The sequence below is a fragment of the Taudactylus pleione genome, unplaced genomic scaffold (assembly GCF_031769625.1).
Source record: "Taudactylus pleione unplaced genomic scaffold, aTauple2 ptg000768l, whole genome shotgun sequence".
In the NCBI taxonomy this organism is placed as follows: Eukaryota; Metazoa; Chordata; class Amphibia; order Anura; family Myobatrachidae; genus Taudactylus; species Taudactylus pleione.
Window position 1 is genome coordinate 78,355 of NW_028285170.1, and position 26,912 is coordinate 105,266.

General features: G+C 44.1%; 1 protein-coding gene across 1 annotated transcript in view; it reads right to left on the reverse strand.

The window, feature by feature from the left end:
- Window positions 1–5,911: 5,911 nt before the first annotated feature.
- LOC148476841 (uncharacterized) overlaps window positions 5,912–26,912 on the reverse strand; it is a 223,941-nt gene continuing 202,940 nt past the window's right edge. The window contains exons 24-27 of the mRNA XM_088457572.1: window positions 16,936–17,042; window positions 15,664–15,756; window positions 15,186–15,534; window positions 5,912–7,233 (exon numbers count right to left, since the gene is read on the reverse strand). Of these exons, the coding sequence (XP_088313698.1) occupies window positions 5,990–7,233; window positions 15,186–15,534; window positions 15,664–15,756; window positions 16,936–17,042 (1,793 nt within the window). The 3' untranslated portion in view covers window positions 5,912–5,989. The remainder of the gene's footprint in view (window positions 7,234–15,185; window positions 15,535–15,663; window positions 15,757–16,935; window positions 17,043–26,912) is intronic.

Here is a 26,912-nt window from a genome sequence, read left to right on the forward strand (position 1 = left end):
TACCAGGACCAGCAGCTTCCTGTGTCCCAACACTAATTACATTATCTAATAATGTATAAATTACATAAGTGATCATGATATTAATGTCCTTATCTTATGGAATAGTGTAAATAGTAGGTTACAGAGAATCTAATTAGGAGAAACCAGACATCAGACTGCTGTAAGGAGATTAGAGATCCATTTACCAGGAAACCCAACCAGAGAATACTGGATCCAGTGAGATAAAATCAGAGGTTACAGATGTCATTATATCACCCATCTCACACCATCACTTACAGCCCAGTCATCACATGATGTCATAGTTTCCCACTTCCCATATTACATCCCCAGGACATTATGATGACAGATTAGTTATGTCCCTATATTACATCATGTGGTCTTGTTACTGCACAAATAGGCCAATAGCACAATAATAATAATATAATACAGAGATTCCCAAACTCTGCCATTACAGACCAGGGTTTAAGGATATCCATGTTAAATCAAACTGACTGAGGTACTAAGTGACATGTGCTCAAGCATGGATATCATTAATACCTGGCCTGTAATAGCGAAGTTTGGAAAACTCTGATCTGATGGAATAAGGAAACTGAAAACCATTACATTAGGAAAGCTGTTGGAGAGCTAGGATGGTGACATCCGTGTGGATATATAATAAAAGTAGGGATGTGCAGGCTCGGTTCTACTCGGTTCCGTTCGTTTTTTTTTCCAGAATCTTATTGGGTTTCAGCTGTCACGAGTTTTGGATAGCCAATAAGATTCGGTAAAAAAAAACGAACGGAACCGAGTAGAACCGAGCCTGCACATCCCTAAATAAAAGTGTTATATATTAGTATATAGTGAGATAATGCAAATGTCATTTACCCTTCGCTAAGCAGGGACAGCAATCTAGGCTAACATTGTATTCATGTTTGTTTTGAATATTTTCAATAACAATACAGTACTGCAAATACCGCTGCAAATTCTATATATTTCTAGATGCTCATACACATTGTTTTTTTCCTGTGTGATGTTTCTGATGACTAATAAGAGCGGATTTCTTTATAAAACATTTCCCACACTCAGAGCATGGAAAACGAGAGTTATGGTAAAACTTACCTTACCTGTTAACTCTCTTACTTCGAAGTCCATAGGGTCCACATGTGGTGGTTGAGGACCGGGCACCAAAAAGTTAAAGCTTTGCCCCCAAGATTCAACAGGCCTTCCCCCTATACCCTGCCCCCGAGCCACTTCAGTTTATAACAAGCCTAAGGCCGGAGGAGAGGAGAGAAGACTGGTGCACAGAAGAATCACACTCACACAGACAGAAAACATGTGACCGGGAAACATAGCCCATAGAAGCCAGGTGCATCAGGGCGGGTACCCTGTGGACTTTGAAGAAAGAGTTAACTTTGTTAAGTTTTACCATAACTCTTGTTTTCTTCTTCAGGGTCCATAGGGCTCCACCGGGAGACCTTGGGGATGTCCCAAAGCAGTTAATCAATGGTGGGGACACTCCTGAGAGTTAAATCTGGCGTCCAAATGAAGCATCCTAGAGGCAAGTGTATCGAAGGCATAGAACCTAAGAAAGGTGTGGACAGAGGACCATATGGCACACTTACAAAGCTGTTCAGCTGAGACTCCACGTTGAGCTGCCGAGGGACTCAAAGCAAGTGGAATGGGCAGTGACAGTAGCCGGTACAGGAAGGCCTGTCTGCGTGTAAGCCTGGGAGATAGTCATGCAAAGCCATCTGTCCAATGTCTGTTTATTAGCTGGCCATCTCTTCTTGTGAAATCCATAGAGCACAAATAGGGAGTCTGTTTTCCTCAGAGAACTGGTACGGTCTACGTCGATCCTGAGAGCATGGACCACATCGAAGGAGGTCAGGTTAATAAAAGGCCGGGACTAGGATTTCCTCATTAATATGGAAATGAGTAACCACCTTGGATAGGAAGCCAGGTTGAGTTCGGAGAACTACCCTGTCCTGATGGAAGATTAGAAATGGGGAATGGGATGAGGGCACCCCTTAATCAGACACCCTTCGGGTGGACGCCATAGCCAGAAGTAAACGTTTTCGCTCTGAGCCACTTGAGATCCACAGATTCCAAAAGGTTCAAACGGAGTGCCCTGTAGGGCCTGAAGAACCACTGACAAATTCCACAACATCACAGGAGGGACAAAGGGAGGTTGTATGCGGAGGACACCTTGAAGGAAGGTATGGACATCCGGCAGTAAAGCAATTCTATGCTGGAACCAAATGGACAGAACAGAGACGTGCTCCTTCAGCGAGGTAAGGTAGAGTCCAAGGTCCAACTCTGCTTGGAGGAAGGCCAGCACTCTAGAAACCCTAAACACCTGATGGTCATAGTTTTTGGCATCACACCATTGAAAGTATGTATGCCACTCTCTATGGTAAATCCGGGCAGAGGCTGGCTTGCACGCTCAGCCTAGTCTTGACTACAGAGCAAGAACACTCTTTAGACCTCAGGAGGGATCTCTGAAGAGCCACGCCATCAAAGACAGACATTCCAGGTGTGGGTGAAGACAAGGACCCTGAGACAACAGGTATGGCTGCTGAGGTAGCAGGAACAAGGCATCTATGGAGAGGCTCCAAAGATCTGAGTGCCAATGTTGTCTGGGCCAGGCTGGGGCCACCAGCAGAACAGTGCCTCCATCTTGTTTGAACTTCTGAAGAACTCGAGGAAGAGAGACTGGAGGGAATAGATACGCCAGATGGAAGGTCCATTTCACGGACATTTTGTCTAAGAAGGCTGCCTCGGTGTCCCATGTTCTGGACCCATACACTTGCAGTTTGTGATTGTGTCTGGAAGCCATGAGGTCCACCTCTGGTAGGCCCCATTTGTCCACTAGGAGTTGAAAGACTTCTGGGTGGAGATCATTTACCAGTATGCACGTTGTGACGGCTGAGGAAGTCCGCTTCCCAATTTAGAACTCAGAATGAACACTGCGGAGATGGCCAGGAGGTGACCTTCAGCCCATGTGAGAATGCGTACTTAGCCGATGTCCAACGCTCATGGAAGGAGTGGTGACCGGTCACTGCGCTCCAGTTGTAAGGAGACTGGCGTCCGTTGTAAGGAGTACCCATTCCAGGATCCAAAAGGGGCGACCTCTGGTTAAATGGGATGTCTGTAGCCACCAGACGAAACTCTGGAAAAAGAACCATTGTCTGAGCTTTGATCCAAAGGGGCAACCCGTTCCACCTGGATAGGATTAGCTGTTGCAGGGGCATGTAGTGGATCCTAGAACTTGCATTGCTGAGTGGACTGACATTCGGCAACTGCGTAGGAATCTGCGCACACTTATTTTCAGTGTGTAGATCTTGTCTGCTGTCAGGAAGATTCTCTGACCCGGAGAACCTAAAAGAGCTCCAGACAGACCATCCTCTGTGAAGGGTTCGGGGAGGACTTTTTCCAGTTGATTGACCAAGTGTGCCTCTGCAGGAAGGCATGGGTTACCTGAAGGTGGCATTGAGGAACCACTGGGGAGCTTGCCAAGAGCAATAGGTCATCAAGATATGGCAGCAGGCTGATTCCATGACAGCACAGGTTGGTCGCCATGACCGGCATAATTTTGGTAAAGACCCGTGAAAATGTTGCTGTAGCACAGCAAACCAGAGATCGCTGATAAGAGGACGCTGTAGGTACGCATCCTGAATATCCAGATACCTTAAAGTCCAGAGGCTCCATATCCAGTACAATAGAGCGCAGAGTTTCCATGCAAAATGTAGGCACCCTGATGAATTTGTTTAGGGATCTGTGGTTGAGGATAGGCCGATAAGACCCATTTGGTTTCTGCACCGAAACAGGGTAGAATAATAACCGTTCCCTCACTGACAGGAAGAACTGGAACTATTACCTCCACTTTAATGGCTTTCTGGATGAGCAGGGCCCTGTTCAGGTCTGATGGAGCGCCTGTGGTGGGGTGGCCATCTCTGAAATGAGAGGGCATACCTGTGAGAAGTCTCTTATCCACACGTCTGTGGTTGTTCGACGCAATTCCTGGGCAAACTGAAGACGTTGGCCTCCTACTCTGGGGTCCCCCAGGGGGAGGCCCGCCCCATCAGGCTGAAGGCTTGTCCTCGAATTTTGAAGCAGGACGTCTGGTGGCCCAGGTCTGCTTGGTCCTATGCTTTGTGGCCCTAGTGGAAGCCGATTGCTTAGGAAAGGACTGACCTTTAGGTTTGCCTTTGGGATAAAAGGACCTAAAGGACGTTGTCCGAGGCCTTGCAGTAGTTGCTGATGGCAGAAAGGCGGTTTTTGAGGCTGTTAATGTGGCCACAATCTTGTACAAGTCGGGGCCAAACAAGATCTTCCCATTGTAAGGTAATGCTTCTAAGACTCTTAGAATCTGAATCCGCCATCCATGACTGCAGCCACAGAATTCGGAGGGCAGACATCGCCATGGCCAAAGATATAGAAGCTAGGAGACTGGAATCCAAGGATGCTTCTCGAATATATGAAGCTGCATCTCTTATGTGAGCTACATAAGACATCTGATCCCAAGAGGCATCTGAGGGATAAGATTCTTCAAGGGTGCCCAGCTCTCAATTGTTTTAGCCACCCATGCAGTAGCCATGGTTGGGCAAGTAATGGCATTTGAAAGAGAGTACACAGATTTAAGGCCAGTTTCAATCTTTCTATCTATAGGGTCCTTCAGTGAGGAAACTGTAGGGATAGGTAATGTAGCGCTTTTAATCAAATGCATAACATGGCAATCAACTGCTGAGGGAGTCTCCCATCTTGTACAATGAGCTGGAGGTAAAGGATAACAAGAGGTCAGGCGTTTTTGGGGCTGAAACCTCTTACTAGGAATCTGCCAAGCTGCTGCCATGTGCTCAACTAGTTGATCCGAGAGCGGAAACTCTGCTGAAGCCACGTTTTATCATTTAAATAGTGGGTGCTTTGATGTGGGGGCGGGCTCATCTTCTCTTTGTAAGATAGATCTAACTGCTCGCACCAAAGCAGGTATATTAATTTTAGACTCTATGCTTCTTCCCCCGAAGGAGACTCCGCAGTAGAGATCAGTATCTTCTGCCTCCTCAGATGACAGCTGCGTGGACTGTGAAGATAACACAGGACGCTTAGTAGACTTAAGCTGGATACACACTATACAGATATATCTGCAGATGATTGTTCATACACACTGAATGGCCATCTGCTTCTAGCCGTGGGTCCCAGCAGCCAAGCGGCGTGTCCCACCCCCCTCCTTGGCGGCTGCCGCTGTGTACGGGCAGTATGCAGACCGCCAGTACACACTTGCCGATGGACAGGTATGTCTGCAGACATATCTATCCATCAGCTGTGCAGCACAGCCAATGCGATATGTCTGAGAACTATGTGGATCACAGACATATCGCAGGTACACACTTGGCGATGGCCAGCAGATATTGGCCAATCAATTGATCGGCCAATATATCAGTCAGTGTGTACCTAGCTTCACTGGGTAGCGGCTTCCCACCTTGGAACATATTTTGAAAGGCTGTAGAGGTAGCCACCAGACTCTGTACTGAGTGTCTACCCATGGAGAATGCATAGGAGGTACCTGTATTGCTTTTACCTGTTGTGGCAACACCATAGCAGCGACCCGCCTTACCTGTCCCCTTAGAATCTGTGTTGCAGTCTAAGTCTGTCCATGGAACTGGCTAGCAATGTCCACGGGATGCCCGCCGAGAGCACAAGGCGGAGCTGACGTTGTGGTGCCCATAGGGGTGTTGGAGCGGCAGCACAGACATCCCACAGTCTGCTGCTGCCCGCTCAGAAGCATAAAAAATAAAGAAAAATGATAAAAGCTTTTGGACTGCATGAAACATCCCAGTTAAAATGGTGACCCGACTCCGGCCAGGCATCAACGAAATTGAAGTGCCTCTGTCTCGGGGCAAGGTATTGGGAAAAGGACCATTGCATCCTGGGAGCAAAGCTTTAACTGTCTGGTGCTCGGTCCTCAACTACCACCTACATCCCAAGGTCTCCCCTATGGGCCCTGAAGAAATTATTTCTCATCTGTGTGATATCTCTGATGTGTAACAAGATGTGATTTCTGTTTAAAACATTTCCCACACTCAGGACATGGAAATGGTTTTTCACCTGTGTGATTTCTCTGATGTGTAACAAGATGTGATTTCTGTTTAAAACATTTCCCACACTCAGGACATGGAAATGGTTTTTCACCTGTGTGATGTCTCTGATGTGTAACAAGATGTGATTTATTTGAAAAACATTTCTCACACTCAGAGCATGAATATAGCCTCTCACCTGTGTGACTGCTCTGATGTGTAACAAGATGTGATTTCAGTGTAAAACATTTCCCACATTCAGAGCATGGAAATGGTTTCTCACCTGTGTGACTTCTCTCATGTGTAAAAAGAGCTATTTTATATGTAAAACATTTCCCACACTCAGAACATGGAAATGGCCTCTCACCTGTGTGACTTCTCTGATGTGTATCAAGAGCAAATTTATAGGTAAAACATTTCCCACACTCAGAACATGGAAATGGTTTCTCACCTGTGTGACTTCTCTGATGTGTAACAAGATATGATTTATGTGTAAAACATTTTCCACATTCAGAGCATGGAAATGGTTTCTCACCTGTGTGAGTTCTCTGATGTGTCACAAGAGCTGATTTACAGGTAAAACATTTCCCACACTCAGAACATGAAAATGGTTTCAAACCTGTATGGACTCGATAATGTGTAACAAGACCCGACTTCTCTATAAAACATTTCCCACATTCAGAACATGGAAATGGTCTCTCACCTGTGTGAGTTCTCTGATGGATACCAAGTTTGCTCTGCTGCGCAAAACATTTCCCACACTCAGAACATGCTAATGTTCTCTCACGTGTATGAAGCTTTATATGTCTAGTAAGATATCTTTTCAGTGTAAAACAGTTCCCACACTCAGAACATAGAAAAGGCCTCTCAGCTGCATGAACTTTCTTCTGATGTACAGAAAGACTGATCTGCTTGGTAAAACTTTTCCCACATTCAGAACATAACAATGGTTTATCAGCTGTGTGATCTGAGCTGTGTGTAACACTACTGGGAGTATCAGGGGAGCATTCCCCATGGTTAGAGGGATCAGATGAGATATCTGCACTGTGAGATGCTGGATGTATACTGGGGGTAATGGGGTTTTCTCCTGGAGAGTCCTGTGACAAGTTATCGGCTAGGTTACAATCTGAAGATAATATGAGATGTCTCCCCGAGTTATTCCTGCTGCTGTGTCCATCTGCTGGGAACAGAAAAATTATATGGGAATTAGCATCACTTCAGAACTATACGATACTGTATAACTATAATAAGACATGCCCGGCTGTACCCCAACATCTCCATACTGTGTAACTATAAGACGTGCCTGGCTGTAGCCCAACATCTACATACTGTGTAACTATTATAAGATGTACCTGGCTCTACCGCAACATCTCATACTGTGTAACTATAAGACAAACCCAGCTGTACCCCAACATCTCCATACTGTGTAACTATAAGACGTGCCCGGCTGTACCCCAAAATCTCATACTGTGTAACTATAAGACATGCCCGGCTGTACCCCAACATCTCATACTGTGTAACTATAAGACATGCCCGGCTGTACCCCAACATCTCCATATTGTGTAACTATAAGACGTGCCCGGCTGTACCCCAACATCCCCATACTGTGTAACTATATGTGCCCGACTGTACCCCATCATCTCTATACTGTGTAACTAAGATGTACCAGGCTGTACCCCAACATCTCCATACTGTGTAACTATAAGACATTCCTGGCTGTACCCCAACATCTCCATATTGTGTAACTATAAGAAGTGCCCGGCTGTACCCCAACATCCCCATACTGTGTAACTACATGTGCCCGACTGTACCCCAACATCTCTATACTGTGTAACTAAGATGTACCAGGCTGTACCCCAACATTTCCATACTGTGTAACTATAAGACGTGCCCGGCTGTACCCCAACATCTCATACTGTGTAACTAAGATGTACCAGGCTGTACCCCAACATTTCCATACTGTGTAACTATAAGACGTGTCCGGCTGTACCCCAACATCTCATACTGTGTAACTATAAGACATGCCTGGCTGTACCCAAACATCTCCATACTCTGTAACTATAATAAGACGTTCCCAGCTGTATCCCAACATCTCCATACTGTGTAACCATAATAAGACATGCCCGGCTGTACCCCAACATCTCATACAGTCAGTGTTATTTCCAAGTTTCAGTTGTGAATGTAGAAGTCAGATAGCAAATAGGTAACTGTGACCGGATAACCTTGCCTACGCCAACAGCCACAGATATTTTTTTGATCCCACTGGATCTTGGGGGGGGATCCCATTTCAATCTTGGATCTTGTAGGGATTCCCTCTTACCATCAGTAACCACCTGTTACTGACTCTGCCCACTGTGCCATTGGCATGCAACTTTGCTGCCACCACCAAGATCTTGGACTGGCACCTGAAAAGCACTTCTCTCAGGCTCCTACATCGGCACCTGAACTGCCTCTGCTGCATATGCTTAGACTAGCTGCAGCCACACCTCCTGACTGGTGTTGGCTGATACCCACTGGTCCCTCGCAATGGACCAGGCCCAGCAGGGTAGCTGGCAGCGGGTTTGAACTCGGAGACACTGGGCTCAAATTAAAGCAGTCAGAAAATGGAATAGCGCTTGGTGCAATTCTGATGTCGCAGGATACAGATGAAGTCATCTCAAAGTCAAGATGTTTATTGCTCAAATAGTTTTAAAAAAGACATTTCCCCTCGGGAGTATCACAGCATACAGATGATATGGCAGTTCATACCTTCTTGATGTTCAAAAAAATTCAAACGAAACAGGCTCACATGCCTTCTTTTATCTTACTCCAATACACAATACCACAAGGGGTTAGTGCACCCTGTAGTTATTACCTGATCAAGTGCATTTGCCTTGCATGCACAAGGCATGCTCAACTTTAACATTGTCCCTAATGGACAGTGGTGAGTGCTTACTCCTCTATGCCTGAGCCCACCTGTCGTCATTTTAGACGCCCAGGTGCCGGCATGTTTGGGATGAGAAAAAACTTCCCTACGATATGTACTTCCAGGATTCTGCTGAGGGGGACTTGGCCACCTTTTCTACCTGAATCTGGGCTCCAGAACAAGGCAGACAAGATCCCCAGCCAGTAGTCTCCTGGTCACTTTGGAGCTCGCTGAAAATAATTAGCTGACTGCACTGGCCAGTTCCCCATGCACCTCTTTCAGGCATGAGGCTGCATGGGGGGGGGGGACAGTCCATTTTTCTCTGGAAGTGGCTGGGGATCCAGCAGCCCACAGAGAGCTCTACATCCCCCGGACTTCCAGGGAAACACAGGTAAGTGCAATTTATTGAAAATGTATTTAAACATTTTTAACAAATGCATTGCACACACACATACATACATTATTATATATATATATATATATATATATATACAGATAGCCAAGGTGCGGCACTCGCAGCATAATCTCAATGGATAAACGATACGTGACACACAATTAGTCAACGTTTCAGTTCTTTACTGAACTTTTTTCAAGATCTTGAGTCAGTTCAGCAGTCCTTTGAAGCCCATTTCAGTGGGAAGCCTGGTCTGGCTTCTTTGCGTGCACACCACAGACACTGGTGAGCATAGGCCAATTCGGCAACCTGCATATCTGGTCTCATCAGAGGCGCAGGTGAAAATCTACAATGAGGTGCAGGAGATGTTAGTGCTAGGTGTAACAGTCCCTGGCCTGCCTCCATTGTATTGGTTCCCAAGATGGACCGTACCACGTGGTTTTGTGTAGATATCTGCCGGTTGAATGAGGTAACCAAATCTGATACTTATTCCTTACCCCGCATTGATGTGTTGTTAGACGAGTTGGCAGGAGCAAAATACATCTCCACTTTTGAATTGAGCAAGTGGCATTGGCAGATAGCAATGACCCCCGAGGCTTAAAAGTGATCTGCCTTCATCACCTCATTTGGCTTGTTAAGAGTTCAAGACCATCTGGGATGAAGAATGCGCCAGCCTCCTTCCAGAGCATTGTCGATGACATACTGAAGGGGTACGGAGATTTTGCTTAGGCCTACTTGGATGACCGCCATCTTCAGTGGAACTTGTGAAGATCACCTGAGGCATGTGGGGCTGGTGTTAAAAAGGATTCGGTGGGCAGGTCTGACCATCAGGGCAGACAAGTGCCAAATGGGGATGTACAGTACCTGGGGCACCGTGTGGGAGGTAAGGTGAAGCCTGAACCAGCGAAAGTAGAGACTGGCCCCGCCCACAACCCAGAGATAGGCCCTGGCCTTATTAAAAATGGCAGGGTACTACTGATGCTTTATCCCTGACTTCAGTTCTGTAGCCAAAACCCTTATAGATTTGACTAAGAAGAAGCTCCCCAAGGTAGTTGACTGGACACACTCTTGTGAGCTGGAATTTCAGTCATTTAAAATGTCTCTGGTACAAGAGCTCCAGTACTGCTGGTGCCAGACTACAGTAAGAATTTTGTTGTACAGACTGAATGGTCACAGTACGGACGGAGAAGTACTGAGCCAGAAGGGACCAGATGGGCAGGAGCATCTTGTGGCCTATTTAAGAAGGAAACTGCTACAGCAGGAGGTTTCAACTTAAATATATTCACAGTTGTGGATGAAACGCATCGCTGTCCGCATCAATTGGTGTCCACATTATCTTCTATAATTTTCCTATGGTGAGCCACGAATTGGGACTATTCTCCTTTATTAACCAAGAAGGACAAGGGTCAGATTATTGCCTGAAATTACACTGGCCCTTGAAGCCGGCGGGTCCTGCAGCCCTCAGCACGCCGCTTAGAGACTGGGAGCCCGAGCGGCTATATTTGTGAAGCCGGTGGGTCCTGCAGCCTAAGCACGCCGCTTAGAGACCGGGAGCCCGGGCAGCTATATTTGTGAAGCCGGTGGGTCCTGCAGCTCGAGCACGCCGCTTAGAGACCTGGAGCCCGAGCGGCTATATTTGTCAAGCCGGTGGGTCCTGCAGCTCGAGTACGCAGCTTAAAGACAGGGAGTCTGAGCAGATAGATTTGTGAAGCTGGCGGGTCCTACAACCCAGAGCACGCTGCTTAGAGACCAGGAGCCGGAGCGGCTATATTTGTGAAGCCGGTGGGTCCTGCAGCCCGAGCACGGCGCTTAGAGACCAGGAGCCCAGGAAGCTATATTTGTGAAGCCGGTGGGTCCTGCAGCTCGAGTATGATGCTTAGAGACCAGGAGCCTGAGCGGCTATATTTGTGAAGCCGGTGGGTCCTGCAGCTCGAGCACGCAGCTTAAAGACAGGGAGTCTGTGCTGATATATTTGTGAAGCCAGTGGGTCCTGCAGCCCGAGCACGCTGCTTAGAGATGGGGAGCCCGAGCGGCTATATTGGTGAAGCTGGTTGGTCCTGCAGCCCGAGCACACTGCTTAGAGATGGGGAGCCCGAGCGGCTATATTTGTGACAGTTGCCGGCAAAAAAGCTTAGAGGAGGCGGGTCCTGCAGCTCAAGTACGCCGTGATCGGGAACCACAGAGACTAAAAATCTGTGACAGCCGCGGATGTACTACACTGAAGTCCAGACTCAGTGCGGCAACAATATACAGCCATCCAGCGCTTATCTGGTTTTCCTTGTGTCGGCTAAGTAAGGAGTAGGTAACCCATTAAACTTCTTCTGAAATATTAAGAGAGAGATATGGTCACCTTAAGGAAATACATGGGATCATTTCATGACTTTGGACATTGTCTTTTGAATCTCATCTAATTGAGAAACTATTTTTATTATTAATTTTTTATGTGGTTCCTGTGTTGAATTTACTAATCTGATTATCAGTGTAGGATAATCCTTTATGAGATGACTTCATGCCATGTCATTCTTTTAGCAACATTGTAGTTATTTGTGTTTATTTTCTAATCCTCAATATAAGGGGACATTCCAATTAGGTGCTAATTGCGAGTAGCGAGTTTGTTTCATGAAACTCACAGACTTTGCACAAATGCGCGCTCCCGAGAATTCTCCAATCCAATGAAAAATGCCTATTCACGGTGCTCGCAGTGGAGGGGTGCGAACTGACTGCCAAATGCGACGTAAGAGAAGTGCATGAAAAAGTGGGGAGACCATCCTGGACCACCCAAAATTGATAATTTTTTTAGCAGGACCGTATAGGGCTGTTTGTGGGCATAAGGAAAGTACTGAAGGCCTTTAAATGGTGTGAAATGGCTGATTTGTGTTCTTGTTTAAAAAGATGCAAAAAAATGATAAAAAAGCAAACTTTTTTGTTTAATCTCAAATTAATTAAATGAAAATTGCAAAAAAAGTAGGAAACACGGAGATTTTGGGCTACATTGTGGAAACTAAAAAATTGTAAAAAAAAATGAAGTAAACAATTATTTTTCAATAAAAAAAAAACTAATTACATTTGGGGTTCCTAAACTAACGAAAAAGTTAATTTTGGGGTAATTTGAGGCCATTTTTTTACCCTCAAAAATGACATGTAATTATTGGACTAATTAAGCTAACTTGAAATTTCCAAATGCCTGATTAGTCATTAGGGGGGATGTCCAAGGGGTTCTTAAAATAAAGATTTTCCTTTCCATCTCTCACCCTCAGGGAGGTGCAAATGGAAAAATGCAAATTTACTCTGGTTCAGTGCAAGTTGCTAATTGGATTGCAAAATTAATTAGCTGTGCTAATTCGAAGAGAAAACAGCAAATTGCACCTCGCAATTAACAAATAATTAGATTAACACCTAAGTATTTATTACAAATAAACTAAAAAATATTTTTCAGAATTGATAAGAGCCTCTGACTGATATGAAATGACCAGAGGAGTTTTTTTAATTTTCTGTTGCTTTTGTGGGGGTCACAATATAAATGACTGCAGCAGGTGATTTCCCCATTGGTCTGACTCGGGCGCTAGAATAATTTGTGTCTTTCCAGGAGGTGGGGTACGCCACAATTGAAAAGGAATGCTTGAAAATTGCTTGGACTGTGAAGAAGCTAAAGCTCCATTTGTATGGCCGGTAATTTACTGTGGTGACTGATCACAACCCTTTAAAGTGTCTACAACACACCACAGGGGAAATTGGCAGACTGTTGCGGTGGAGCCTTGCAGGAGGCTGCTCTTAATTTCAGAGGGATGGCCCTGATTCAGAGCGAGCGCTCTGTCAGGGCGTACGGCTCTGAATCAGGGTCTATACATTATATCACACACAGGTCATACTAGCTGTATCCTGCTGTGTCCTCACACTCTCCATATCTCCATCTCAGTATGTGTAACAGAGTGCAGACATGGTCTATACATTATATCACACACAGGACATACTAGCTGTATCCTGCTGTGTCCTCACACTCTCCGGATCTCCATCTCAGTATGTGTAACACAGTGCAGGCATGGTCTATATATTATATCACACACAGGACATACTAGCTGCACCCTGCTGTGTCCTCACACTCTCCATATCTCCATCTCAGTATGTGTAACAGAGTGCAGGCATGGTCTATATATTATATCACACACAGGACATACTAGCTGCACCCTGCTGTGTCCTCACACTCTCCATATCTCCATCTCAGTATGTGTAACAGAGTGCAGGCATGGTCTATACATTATATCACACCCAGGTCATACTAGCTGTATCCTGCTGTGTCCTCACACTCTCCGGATCTCCATCTCAGTATATGTAACAGAGTGCAGGCATGGTCTATACATTATATCACACACAGGACATACTAGCTGTATCCTGCTGTGTCCTCACACTCTCCGGATCTCCATCTCAGTATATGTAACAGAGTGCAGGCATGGTCTATACATTATATCATACACAGGACATACTAGCTGTATCCTCACACTCTCCATATCTCCATCTCAGTATGTGTAACAGAGTGCAGGCATGGTCTATACATTATATCACACACAGGTCACACTAGCTGTATCCTGCTGTGTCCTCACACTCTCCATATCTCCATCTCAGTATGTGTAACAGAGTGCAGGCATGGTCTATACATTATATCACACACAGGACATACTAGCTGTACCCTGCTGTGTCCTCACACTCTCCATATCTCCATCTCAGTATGTGTAACAGAGTGCAGGCATGGTCTATACATTATATCACACACAGGTCATACTAGTTGCATCCTGCTGTGTCCTCACACTCTCCGGATCTCTATCTCAGTAAATGTAAAATAACCAGTTTGTATCTCTCTAGGAATTAATATCTTTACTGGAGGTTAGATACGCTCTAGCCTCTAAGGGGATCTACTGGAACATGCACAATGGAACCGAAAAATCCACATTTTTAACAATCGGGATCCACCATTGCTCTCGCTGTGGACCTCCAGGCAGAAAATTTAATACTTTCCTAAAAGATATTTATACAGGTCTGGTTCATATCTCTGGTACAACAGAATAAAATCAGTACAAGAAATCACATGCAAAGATGTTATTACCATTAGTGATCATTGATCATGTCAGGCAGTAGTGGTCAGGAAGGATCATGGGTAATACCCCATTGAAGGGCATGGGGAGGACCATCGACAAAGGTCATTTTTGTAGTGGACAGTAAAGAACATAAGTAGCTTGTAGCAGACAAAGATATCATGAGTGTGGGGAGGAGACTGGTCAGATCTCTGGGCTGGTAACACACAGTGACATGATGTGAGGGGGAGAGCAGGAGTATAATAGGGGCTGATGGCTCCTGATGTATGAGATACACCAGAGAGTGTGGGGAGGAGACTGGTCAGATCTAAGAGCTGGAAACATACAGTGACATGATGTGAGGAGGAGAGCAGGAGTACAATAGGGACTGATGGCTGCTGATGTATGAGATACACCAGAGAGTGTGGGGAGGAGACTGGTCAGATCTCTGGGCTGGTAACACACAGTGACATGATGTGAGGAGGAGAGCAGGAGTACAATAGGGACTGATGGCTGCTGATGTATGAGATACACCAGAGAGTGTGGGGAGGAGACTGGTCAGATCTCTGGGCTGGTAACACACAGTGACATGATGTGAGGGGGGACAGCAGGAGTATAATAATGGCAGATGGCTCCTGCTTCCCCCCCTGTGCATATACATTTTACTCATTAGTTTGTACTGACAGAGGAGGGTGTAGGATAATAGATTGCTGTAGTGACTGAACAGAGTATGTGACTCTTTTCTGAGATAAGTGTTTATTACTCACCTGTGTTGATATCTCCAGGGATTTCCTCCTCTTTACACTCCTGATCACCCCTCACATATGTCTCTTCTTCTCCCTCTGTATCTTCTACCTTTATATCAGTCATATACGTCTCTTCTTCTCCCTCTATATATTCTGCCTTCATATCAGTCACATACGTCTCTTCTCCCTCTATAACTTCTACCTTTATATCAGTCACATACGTCTCTTCTTCTCCCTCTGTATCTTCTTCCTTCATATCAGTCACATACGTCTCTTCTTCTCCCTCTATATCTTCTGCCTTCATATCAGACACATACGTCTCTTCTTCTCCCTCTGTATCTTCTACCTTAATATCAGCAAGATCTTCACTCTAAATGACCCATAAAATAATCAAGTCTAATTTAATTGAGAATAAACAGTAAAATAATCTGTGTATAATACACACACAGATTCTCTATAGATCATATAGTCACAATCACTTTGGTATACTGGTATCTACCTGATGCTCCTGTGGGGTCCTGTGACTCTCCTCTGTACAATCCGGTGAATAAAGATGATGGGGACATCTCTCTGTGGTATTTCTATTACTGGGTCCATCTATAGGAAACACAGTGACTGAGTAAATTGTATATATGTGCTCATCAGGTAATGTGTGTATATAGGGCTCCCATACCTGCTCTACCCTGTACAATAAATGACAGTCACCTCTTACCCAGTGATGTGAGGGGCCGGTGATTCTCCATCATCACGTCCTTGTACAGACCCGTGTTCCTCTATATATACCCTCTCCTGCATGGAGACATAGACAGTGACATCCTGACACCTTATAGGAACCTGACACACACAATGATATAGTCATCACCCAGACACATCCCCTAGTTGTACTGTCATGTATTATTACTAGATATAAGTGATGTCACTGTGACACTCCCATATCCCCTCACCTCCCCAGTCATGTTCCTCTATTATTACTATATATAAGTGATGTCAGAGTGACACTCCCAGATCCCCTCACCTCCCCAGTCATGTCCCTGTATTATTACTATAGATATAAGTGATGTCACAGTGACACTCCCAGATCCCTTGACCTCCCCAGTCATGTCCCTGTATTATTACCAGTGCTATTTTGGTAGAAAAATAGGTGGGTGGAACCATTCTTGGGGGAAGGGGCTGTGGGCAATCTGGGCAGAGCTAAAATTGGGGTGGGGCATCAGCTGGTGTGTAACCAATTTTTTTTTTAAATTTGAAGTTTGGGCTGTGGGTAGGGAGTGCTGGACCAAGCTGGTATGCAAGGCAGGAAGGGCTGGACTAAGAGGAAGTGCAAAACAGGGTGGGCTGGATCTATTGGAGGCACAGGGATGTCTAGACATGGTGCGGGGGTGGCAAATGAAAGGGAAGGTTGGAACTTAATGGGGGACACAGGGCAGGGAAGGCTGGATGGGGGAGCCACATGGTAGGGAATGCTGGACTGGAGGGCACATGGTAGGGAAGGGTGGACCTGGGTGGGCACATTACAGGGAATGCTGTACAAATGGGGGGAGGGCAGGGAACACTGGTCTGTGAGGGAACGCTGGACTGGGGGCAGGGAGCACAGGGCAAGGAACACTGTAACTGACCTCTGGACTGGGGGGTGATAGATACCAGACCCGCATCCGTCCAGGAATGACAGCCATCAGTGGCGGCTCCGGTTGTTAGCACTCTGCAGGTCAGTATGTGTTTGACAGTGCACTGCGCTCTGTGCAACACTGCCACCCCTTCCCTCCCCCCTCACTTTTCCTTCATCATAAAGCTTCCTCACCAGTGGCTGGGTGGAGGGTGGGGATGTCCTCTGGAGCCAACCACATACAAATCCCATAATTCCCACGATGTATGTGTTACCTAAGGTGCACAAAAGTGTTACGAAATCCCCCGGGAAGACCTATCATAGTGGGGACGGATAGTTTGACTTCCAACCTGTCATCACTCATAGATGGTATTTTACAGCCATTGGTAATTGCTAATCCATCTTAAGAGATACAGGTGACATTTTGGAGGAAAATAATGATTTTGTGTGGGCAGAAGATATCTGGTTGGCTTCGGCCGATGTTACGTCCCTATATACTTGTATATTACATGTAAAAGGCCTAGAGGCGATAAAATGGTCTTTGGAGAAAATGGAGTTATCATCAGAAAGGAAGGATTTTGTGTTGTTAGCCATTAAGTTTATTTTAGAAAATAATTATTTTCTTTTTAATGGCAAATTTTTTCTCCAACGCACAGGGACAGCTATGGGGACTAAGTTTGCCCCAAGCTATGCCAATCTGTTCATGAGGTTCTTTGAAGAGACTCATGTGTACAGTGGCATAGCTTGGGGCACAAACCTCATTAAATGGTACCGTTACATCGATGATGTGATGCTGCTATGGAAAGGTACAGAAGATGATCTCGTCCAATTCTTTTCATACCTGGATGTGAATGATGTAAATGTGCATCTCACTTTGACATACAGTCAATTGGAGATACATTTCTTAGATTTGACTGTTTACATAGAGGAGAATAAGATTCACACAAAAACCTATAAAAAATCCACGGATATCAATTCCTTTATTCCAATAGATAGTCAAAATCACAGGCAGTGGTTAAAAGAAGTACCAAAAAGTCAATTTCTAAGGGTTAAGCGTAATTGCAGCAGAGAGGATATACACAAAGATCAAATTTCTCAGATGAAAAATGACTTTTTAATTAAGGGGTACGAATCAAAAGGTCTGGATAAGGCTATACAAGAGACAATGGAGAAAGAGAGATCGAATTTATATGGTATTAACAGGGTAAAGAAAGATGACAGTAAAAATGATAGGCTTAAATGGGCTATGATTACTGGTTATGATTCACAACATAAACTAGTAGAAAAAATCTTTCGGAAACATTGGCACCTTTTACAAAGGGATCCTGTATTACGAGAAGTAATCCCAGACCATCCTACTTTTATTTATCGTAAATCTAAGAATTTTAAGAACTTCTTGGTAAAAAGCATGTTACCTATACCAACAAGGAACCTTGGCCCTCATTCAGAGCCGTACGCTCTGAGCAGAGCGCACGCTCTGAATGAGGGCCGGGCTCCATGAAAATGGAGCGTCCTCCTGGACGCTCGTATAGCTGTGGGTCACCACCCACAGGCTATACGAGCGTGCATTGTGATGGCCGCGATGGTCGTGACCATCGCGACCATCGAAATTGCGAGCCGGAGCCTGCAGTTGAGGTTTTCAACCGCAAGCTCCGGAGTGATTTTGGCTCTATCAGAGCCAAAATCACTCCCACTGACATCACTAGTGATGTCATTGGGCCGGCTTCTGACGGGAGGCGTTCCCGTGGGAACGCCCCCGTCAGGGAGGCACGCCCCCGGCACGCCCACCAAAGGGGGCGTGCTGTCAATCAACATTGACAACACGCCCCCTTTGATCGGACACAACGAGCGAAGGACTTTCCTTCGCTCGTCGCGTCTGGCGCATGCGCATGACGGAGCTCCCTCCGTCGTGCGCATGCTCAGTCCATAACATCGACCCACTTGCGGGCGGACAGCCGCTCGCGAGTGGGTCTGAATCAGGCCCCTTGTACGGACAAAGGGTTTCCATCGGTGTGGATTGTGTATGGGCTGTAGGCATGTCAAGGATAACAACATGAAACATACAGAAGTACAGATCAATGGTGTAAATTTTAAAATACAAGATTTTATAACATGTAACACATCAAATGTAATTTATCTTGTAGAATGTGTTGTGGATTGGTGTATAATGGACGGACCACAAGACCTTTAAAAGTGCGACTTTCCGAACACCTTAGGAACATCAAAAAAGGACTTACCACACATTCTCGGTCTAATCATTTTAAAATCACACGATTGTTCAGTTTCACATATCAAACGTTTTTTAGGATTGATACATGTGAAAGCGTCCTGGAGGGATAAAAATGTCGAACAAAATCTTGCTAAAACGGAGATGAAGACTATATTTAAACTTAAAACCCTCCATCCAAGAGGACTCAATCAAGATTTTGAGTTAAAATGGTTTTTATTTAGTGTTTCAATTTTTTATTCTTAATCCTAATTATTGCTATTAATATTATTTTTATTAGTAATTATTCACATCCAATTGAGTTTTAATGTGTTAAACTACTATCTGTTCTTAATATGGGATATCACTTTTAAGGTCCAGTTGTATATTGTTAAAGATCTGATTTACCTAATACTAACACTTGATTCTGTCTAATAGATTCATCCAAACTTGTGACCATTCCGTTTTCAAAAAGAGAAACTACATCTCCCAGAATCCACTATGTTTTAAACGGAAGTTACGTTGGAGACTTGTAGAATACTCGGTCTGGGACTGTGTCTAAAAGGAAAAGACTACATCTCCCAGAATCCTTTGGAGTTGGATTACAGCTTCCGGTGGAGACCCGGAGATTGTGTTCTGACGACCCGCGATCATGTGGACTACGCGTGTGCAGTCGGTCCCACTTTGTTATGGGGAGGAAGGCAGCGGGGACTAAGTGGATAAAGGAGGGTCCGCTGTTATCCAGTGGAGAAGGAGGAGTCATTTTCGTGCGGACCGGAAGTAGCGAAGACGCCATCTTTTGGATTCCAGGGAGACTGGTATATAAACTGGAAACTCAGCAATTTACCTTCATGCCTTGATAAAGAGACTCAGTCTCGAAACGCGTTGGCTAGAAGGGGACATTCTCACTTGGACTAATGCATGTTGCGAACATACTGGAGGTAGGTGCGGAGAGGTGTTTAGTTATTTGGACATGTGTTTGGGGACTGGACCCTAATTACCTCCACACCATATGTATACCTCAGCTGTTCACATTGCGGTTTATATCCCTCTGAGAATGTTTTATATGTTTTAATGCTTTTTGTCATTAAAATAAATTTATTTTTATGGAAAAACTTTGCAATACCCATTGTTGATTATGGAGGAATGAAAAGATACCTTTATAAGTGGAGGACAACTTTCAGTTTTATGAGTACTGGTAAGCTTCTCTGCTTTCAAGTATTCTGTTTGAAACTAAAGATACCTTTATATGTTTTGCACCGCTTGATAGGACTGTAAGTTCTAGGTGTGGATACATACCTTGTGATAGATCAAAGATATCATTATAGGAGTGTACCCATCTCTATATTCAGTGAGTTGGGGTACGCCTCATCTTTCTCTTTCTTCAAATTAAGTCTTGAAGAAACAGTATATATTATAAATTTTAAGAACATCTCACACTGACGTCATATATATACCCTTTTTCCCTATATCTGCGGGACCTCTGGTAAAGACAAAGAGAGGACCTTAGGACTGACGTCTATAACTGCATTTATACGGATAAGTATATTTATTCTTTCCACTGTTCACAAAAGTACTATACACAAGCAGCGCCATTTTTCAATATTCTTGAACACCCGACCACATACAGTTCGCACTGCACGAGCTGGTCCTGACAGTCATCTAGATTGAGGTACAGCCTCAGCATTTCAAAAAACTGCCGACTGCGAGCCAATCACAGCTCACAGACCGGCAGCCACTACTGATTGGCTGCTGGTCAATGAGCTATGATTGTCTCATAGCTGGCAGCTTATCTGAAATGCTACGGCTGTCCCTTTCTTCTTGATGATTGCCATTGTAGCATGGCTGCCGGTCCGGGGCCAATTACTCGTTTTTGCAAGTGCCCCTAAAATCCTCTTTGCAGACAGGTTCAGGAACACCGTACCCGATGACGTAAATTTGCTAAAGAGCTTCAGGAAGTGTGTTCCTGACCGTTCCCCCTGAAAAATATCACTGATTATTACTATAGATGTAAGGGATGTCACACTGACACTTCCAGATCCCGTCACCTCCCCAGTCATGTCCCTGTATTATTACTATAGATATAAGGGATGTCACACTGACACTTCCAGATCCCGTCACCTCCCCAGTCATGTCCCTGTGTTATTACTATAGATATAAGTGATGTCACTGTGACACTCCCAGTCCCTCTCACTTCCCAAGTCATGTCCCTGTATTATTACTATAGATATAAGGGATGTCACACTGACACTTCCAGATCCCCTCACCTCCCCAGTCATGTCCCTGTATTATTACTATAGATATAAGTGATGTCACTGTGACACTCCCCAGGATTTAGAGTCGATTCAATTAGACATGACAGTCGCATCCACAAGTAAGTACAGTTATATGCCACACTTACGGTGCCACCACACTCATATAAATATACACGGTTGCGGGGTTAGATCGGGCCATGAGCGGAGCAGGTTGCGGGTAAGTTGGTTGCGATTTCATGCCGTCGCAGCGGTAACTCACCCCTTTGCGTCTAATTGAATCAAAGCCATAGTATTCCCAGTCATTTAACTCCTGTCTTTGTCTTTAATATAGCATATACACTAGATAAGCTCACTTATCTAGTGTATACAAAAAACAGGGATCATACTTAAACGTGCACCACCGAAAGATGTACTTTGAAATCTGAGAGCTCTCATGGTAAAGGTTGTTTTAAATTACAAAAAAAGCTCTATTTACTCAGGTAGTTACTGTGAGAGGCAATAGGTGTATGTGTGTGTGTAGGTGGTCGGGTGATAAGTGAGGGGTTATATTTTGGAACAAAGGTTAGTTTCTTTGTATCACTCTATATCAGCTCTAAGAAATATGGTGATAGAGAATCAGCCCTTAGTCACATCTCCATATAACACCACTAGTAATACATGTGTCCTGTTATTCCCTAATATCTACAGGGTTATTACAGCTAATGCTCCATCTACCACTGATCTGTATTATTGTATTACTGAGAATCAGACCTTAGTCACATCTCCATCTAACACCACTAGTAATACACGTGTCCTGTTATTCCCTAATAACTACAGGGTTATTACAGCTGATACTCCATCTACCACTGATCTGTATTATTGTATTACTGAGAATCAGCCTTCGTCACATCTCCATCTAACACCACTAGTAATACATGTGTCCTGCAATTCCCTAATAACTACAGGGTTATTACAGCTGATGCTCCATCTACCACTGATCTGTATTATTGTATTACTGAGAATCAGTCCTTAGTCACATCTCCATCTAACACCACTAGTAATACATGTGTCCTGCTATTCCCTAATAACTACAGGGTTATTACATCTGATGCTCCATCTACCACTGATCTGTATTATTGTATTACTGAGAATCATCCCTTAGTCACATCTCCATCTAACACCACTAGTAATACATGTGTCCTGTTATTCCCTAATAACTACATGGATATTACATCTAATGCTACATCTACCACTGATCTGTATTATTGTATTACTGAGAATCAGCCCTTAGTCACATCTCCATCTAACACCACTAGTAATACATGTGTCCTGTTATTCCCTAATAACTACAGGGATATTACATCTGATGCTCCATCTACCACTGATCTGTATTATTGTATTACTGAGAATCAGACCTTAGTCACATCGCCATCTAACCACTAGTAATACATGTGTCCTGTTATTCCCTAATAACTACAGAGATATTACATCTGATGCTCCATCTACCACTGATCTGTATTATTGTATTACTGAGGATGATATTAGTGGTATTGGCCAACGAAGAGGAAATTGTTACCTACATGTGCATCTAAATTGGCTAAAAATGTATGGGATGTACTAAGGGCCACATCTGTGAGGGAACCTGGCAATCGGGTCCCTTGTTTCATCCTGGTCTACCGTATACCCAGAGGCCAGACTTTGTGAGGGAAAAAAGATCCAGACTAATATATAGTAATGTTCTTTATTGCGTTATTTATTAATGTGTGATATTCTGTACAAGGAGACGGCTGGAAGATGGGAATAATTATAAATCACAGGATAGTGACAATCTCACCTGTGGGAATGTTCTTATGTCCACTTTAGGTGTCCGTAATCATCAGAGGCTGGGAGGGGGCACTAGGAAAGACTAAAGAGAATTAACACAGGTTGTAACCATAGTATCAGAGCCCCTAACACTAAAGTCGGTTACACACTCACATACTGTGTGTGTGTGTATGTATGTACAGTCAGGTCCATAAATATTGGGACATTGACAGAATTTTCAGATTTGGGCCTCTATTCACCACCACAATGGTTTTGAAATGAAACAAACAAGATGTGCTTTAACTGCAGACTTTCAGATTTAATTTGAGGGTAATTATATCCAAATCGGGTGAACGGTGTAGGAATTACAACGGTTTCTATATGTGCCTCCCACTTTTTAAGGGGCCAAAAGTAATGGGACTATCAACTCAAAAGCTATTTCATGGACAGGTGTGGGCTATTCCCTCGTTATTTCATTATCAATTAAGCAGGTAAAAGGTCTGGAGTTGATTCTTGGTGTGACATTTGCATTTGGAATCAGTTGCTATCGACTCTAAATATGAGATCCAAAGAGCTGTCACTATCAGTGAAGCAAGCCATCATTAGGCTGAAAAATCAAAACAAACCCATCAGAGAGAGAGCAAAAATATTAGGTGAGGCCAAATCAACTGTTTGGAACATTCTTAAAAAGAAAGACCGCACCGTAGAGCTCAGCAACACCAAAAGACCCGGAAGACCACGGAAAACAACTGTGGTGGATGACAAAAGAATTATTTCCCTGGTGAAGAAAAACCCCTTCACAACAGTTGGCCAAATCAAGAACACTCTCCAGGAGGTAGATGTATGTGTGTCAAAGTCAACAATCAAGAGAAGACTTCACAAGAGTGAATATAGAGGGTTCACCACAAGATGCAAACCATTGGTGAGCCACAAAAACAGGAAGACCAGATTAGAGTTTGCCAAACAACATCTAAAAAAGCCATTACAGTTCTGGAACAACATCCTATGGACAGATGAGACAAAGATCAACTTGTACCAGAGTGATGGGAAGAGAAGGAAAGGAACTGCTCATGATCCAAAACATACCACCTCATCAGTGAAGCATGGTGGTGGTAGTGTCATGGAGTGGGCATGTATGGCTGCCAATGGAACTGGTTCCCTTGTATTTATTGATGATGTGACTGCTGACAAAAGCAGCAGAATGAATTCTGAAGTGTTTCGGGCAATATTATATGCTCATATTCAGTCAAATGCTTCAGAACTCATTGGCCAGCGCTTCACAGTGCAGATGGACAATGACCCGAAGCATACTGCAAAAGCAACCAAAGAGTTTTTTAAGGCTAAAAAGTGGAATGTTATGCAATGGCCAAGTCAATCCCCTGACCTGAATCCGCTTGAGCATGCATTTCACTTGATGAAGACAAAACTGAAGGGAAAATGCCCCAAGAACAAGCAGGAACTGAAGACATTTGCAGTAGAGGCCTGGCAGAGCATCACCAGGGATGAAACCCAGCATCTGGTGATGTCTATGCGTTCCAGACTTCAGGTTGTAATTGCCTGCAAAGGATTTGCAACAAAGTATTAAAAAGTGAAAGTTAGATTTAGGATTGTTTAGTTTGTCCCATTACTTTTGGCCCCCTAAAAAGTGGGAGGCACATATAGAAACCGTTATAATTCCTACACCGTTCACCTGATTTGGATGTAATTACCCTCAAATTAAATCTGAAAGTCTGCAGTTAAATCACATCTTGTTTGTTTCATTTCAAAACCATTGTGGTGGTGAATAGAGGCCAAAATATGAAAATTCTGTCAATGTCCCAATATTTATGGACCTGACTGTATGTATGTATGTATGTATGTATGTATATATATATACAGATAGATATATAGATATATACACACACATATATATATATATATACACACACACACATCCACACAACATTGTGGTTTGGCACTAGCCCAATTAGTCCAAATATTAATGGGTGCCTTGTTAAATTCAGCATGTAAACAAAATATTTCCTAGAGAAGCACGTTGTGCCCCCTGTGTTACACTGGTCCTGAAGATAAGGTCCTAGGAGGCCTTGAAACGTCGACTTTTACAGTGTATCATGTAATCTTTTAATACACTTCGTCTTTTTTCATCATGGGAGTGCCGCTTCATTTGTTTCCATAGGGGGCACAACGTGCTTCTCTAGGAAATACTTTGTTTGTATATATATACACACAGATTCTAAATGTATATATACACCAAGGGTGGGAGCACTGCTGCAAATAACTTAATTACTGGCAATTATATCATGTGATTAAAAACTCAGACACATAAATAGGTTACACTATAATACACAAACCATAAAAAGGCCAAAGGTCCTATTTTGTATCAAAAATCAAATACAGACGCTTCTACTGGTTACCGACACTTTATTACACAGAGGGAATCTTCCTCCTTACACTTAGTGTGATATATATCTATTCCCCATACCTCTGAGCACTGGGTGATGATGTATATGTCTGACCATAAATGATACAGATAATCACTATATACGTCTCCCATCACACAGCTGGTCAGTGCTGAGGGGTTATTGGCCCTGGTTAGACCAGGCTTTATATCGTCTTTCTGTTACATTGTGTGTATTTCCTGACTTATTGCGCTATACGGATAACACCTCGGTCATTTCTTACTGACACTATTACAGGTTACGTTATATTATTAGTAGGGTGAGTGCCCCAAAATATAGAGAGAACTTTCTGCTTCTGTTGTTGTTACCTGTATAATTATGCAGCACCAGAGTCTGCTGAAGCTGTATTACAGTAACAAAGCATCTGCTCCACCTGTAATATACCAACACTGGCGTCTGCTCTACCTGTATATACATATTGCAGCACTAGAGGTTGCTCCAGCTGAACATAACACCAGGGTCTGTTACCCCTGTATTATATATAACACTGGTGTCTGCTCTGCCTGTATGATGAAAGTATTGAGGCACCACAGTCTGCTCCCCCTGTATAATAACAATAAATACCATCACCTGCTGCTTCTTCCTGATGTTAGTGGAATGCGACCCGGAAGCTGCCGACAAAAAAGAAACGCCCCCTGTTGATAACCACGCCCCGCACTACTCACCTCCGTGTAGCTATGGCTACTGTCTGCCCCGCCCCTCTAATCGAAGTAACCGCTCCCCCTCAGTGCGGTGATTGGCAGTAGCGAGTAGCCAATCAGGCAGCCACTGGCAACTGCCGCTAGCAGCTTCATCACTAGATTAACAACAGTATTATCTAATGGTGTCCGCTTGTACGGTGACCGGCGGCCATATTCTTATAGTCTACCAGTCACAGAGCAGAGGGGGCGGGGCCACAGGGGCTTTAGCTGCCATTTTGTCATAGATATTCCGGACAGCCGGAGCTAGGTAACGTGTCCATTATAAATTATATTATTATTAGATAGGGGGAATAACACAGCTCCCAGCACACACTGATATGTGCTATTATTATTATATAGGGGAGAGGGGACCGTGCAGTGATATATGAGAGGGAATAACACAGCTCCCAGCACACACTGATATGTGGTATTATTATTATATAGGGGAGAGGGGACTGTACAGTGATATATGAGAGGGAATAACACAGCTCCCAGCACACACTGATATGTGGTATTATTATTATATAGGGGGAGAGGGGACTGTACAGTTATATATGAGGGGGAATAACATAGCTCCCAGCACACACTGATATGTGGTATTATTATTATATAGGGGAGAGGGGACTGTACAGTGATATATGAGAGGGAATAACACAGCTTCCAGCACACACTGATATGTGGTATTATTATTATATAGGGGGAGAGGGGACTACAGTGATATATGAGGGGGAATAACACAGCTCCCAGCACACACTGATATGTG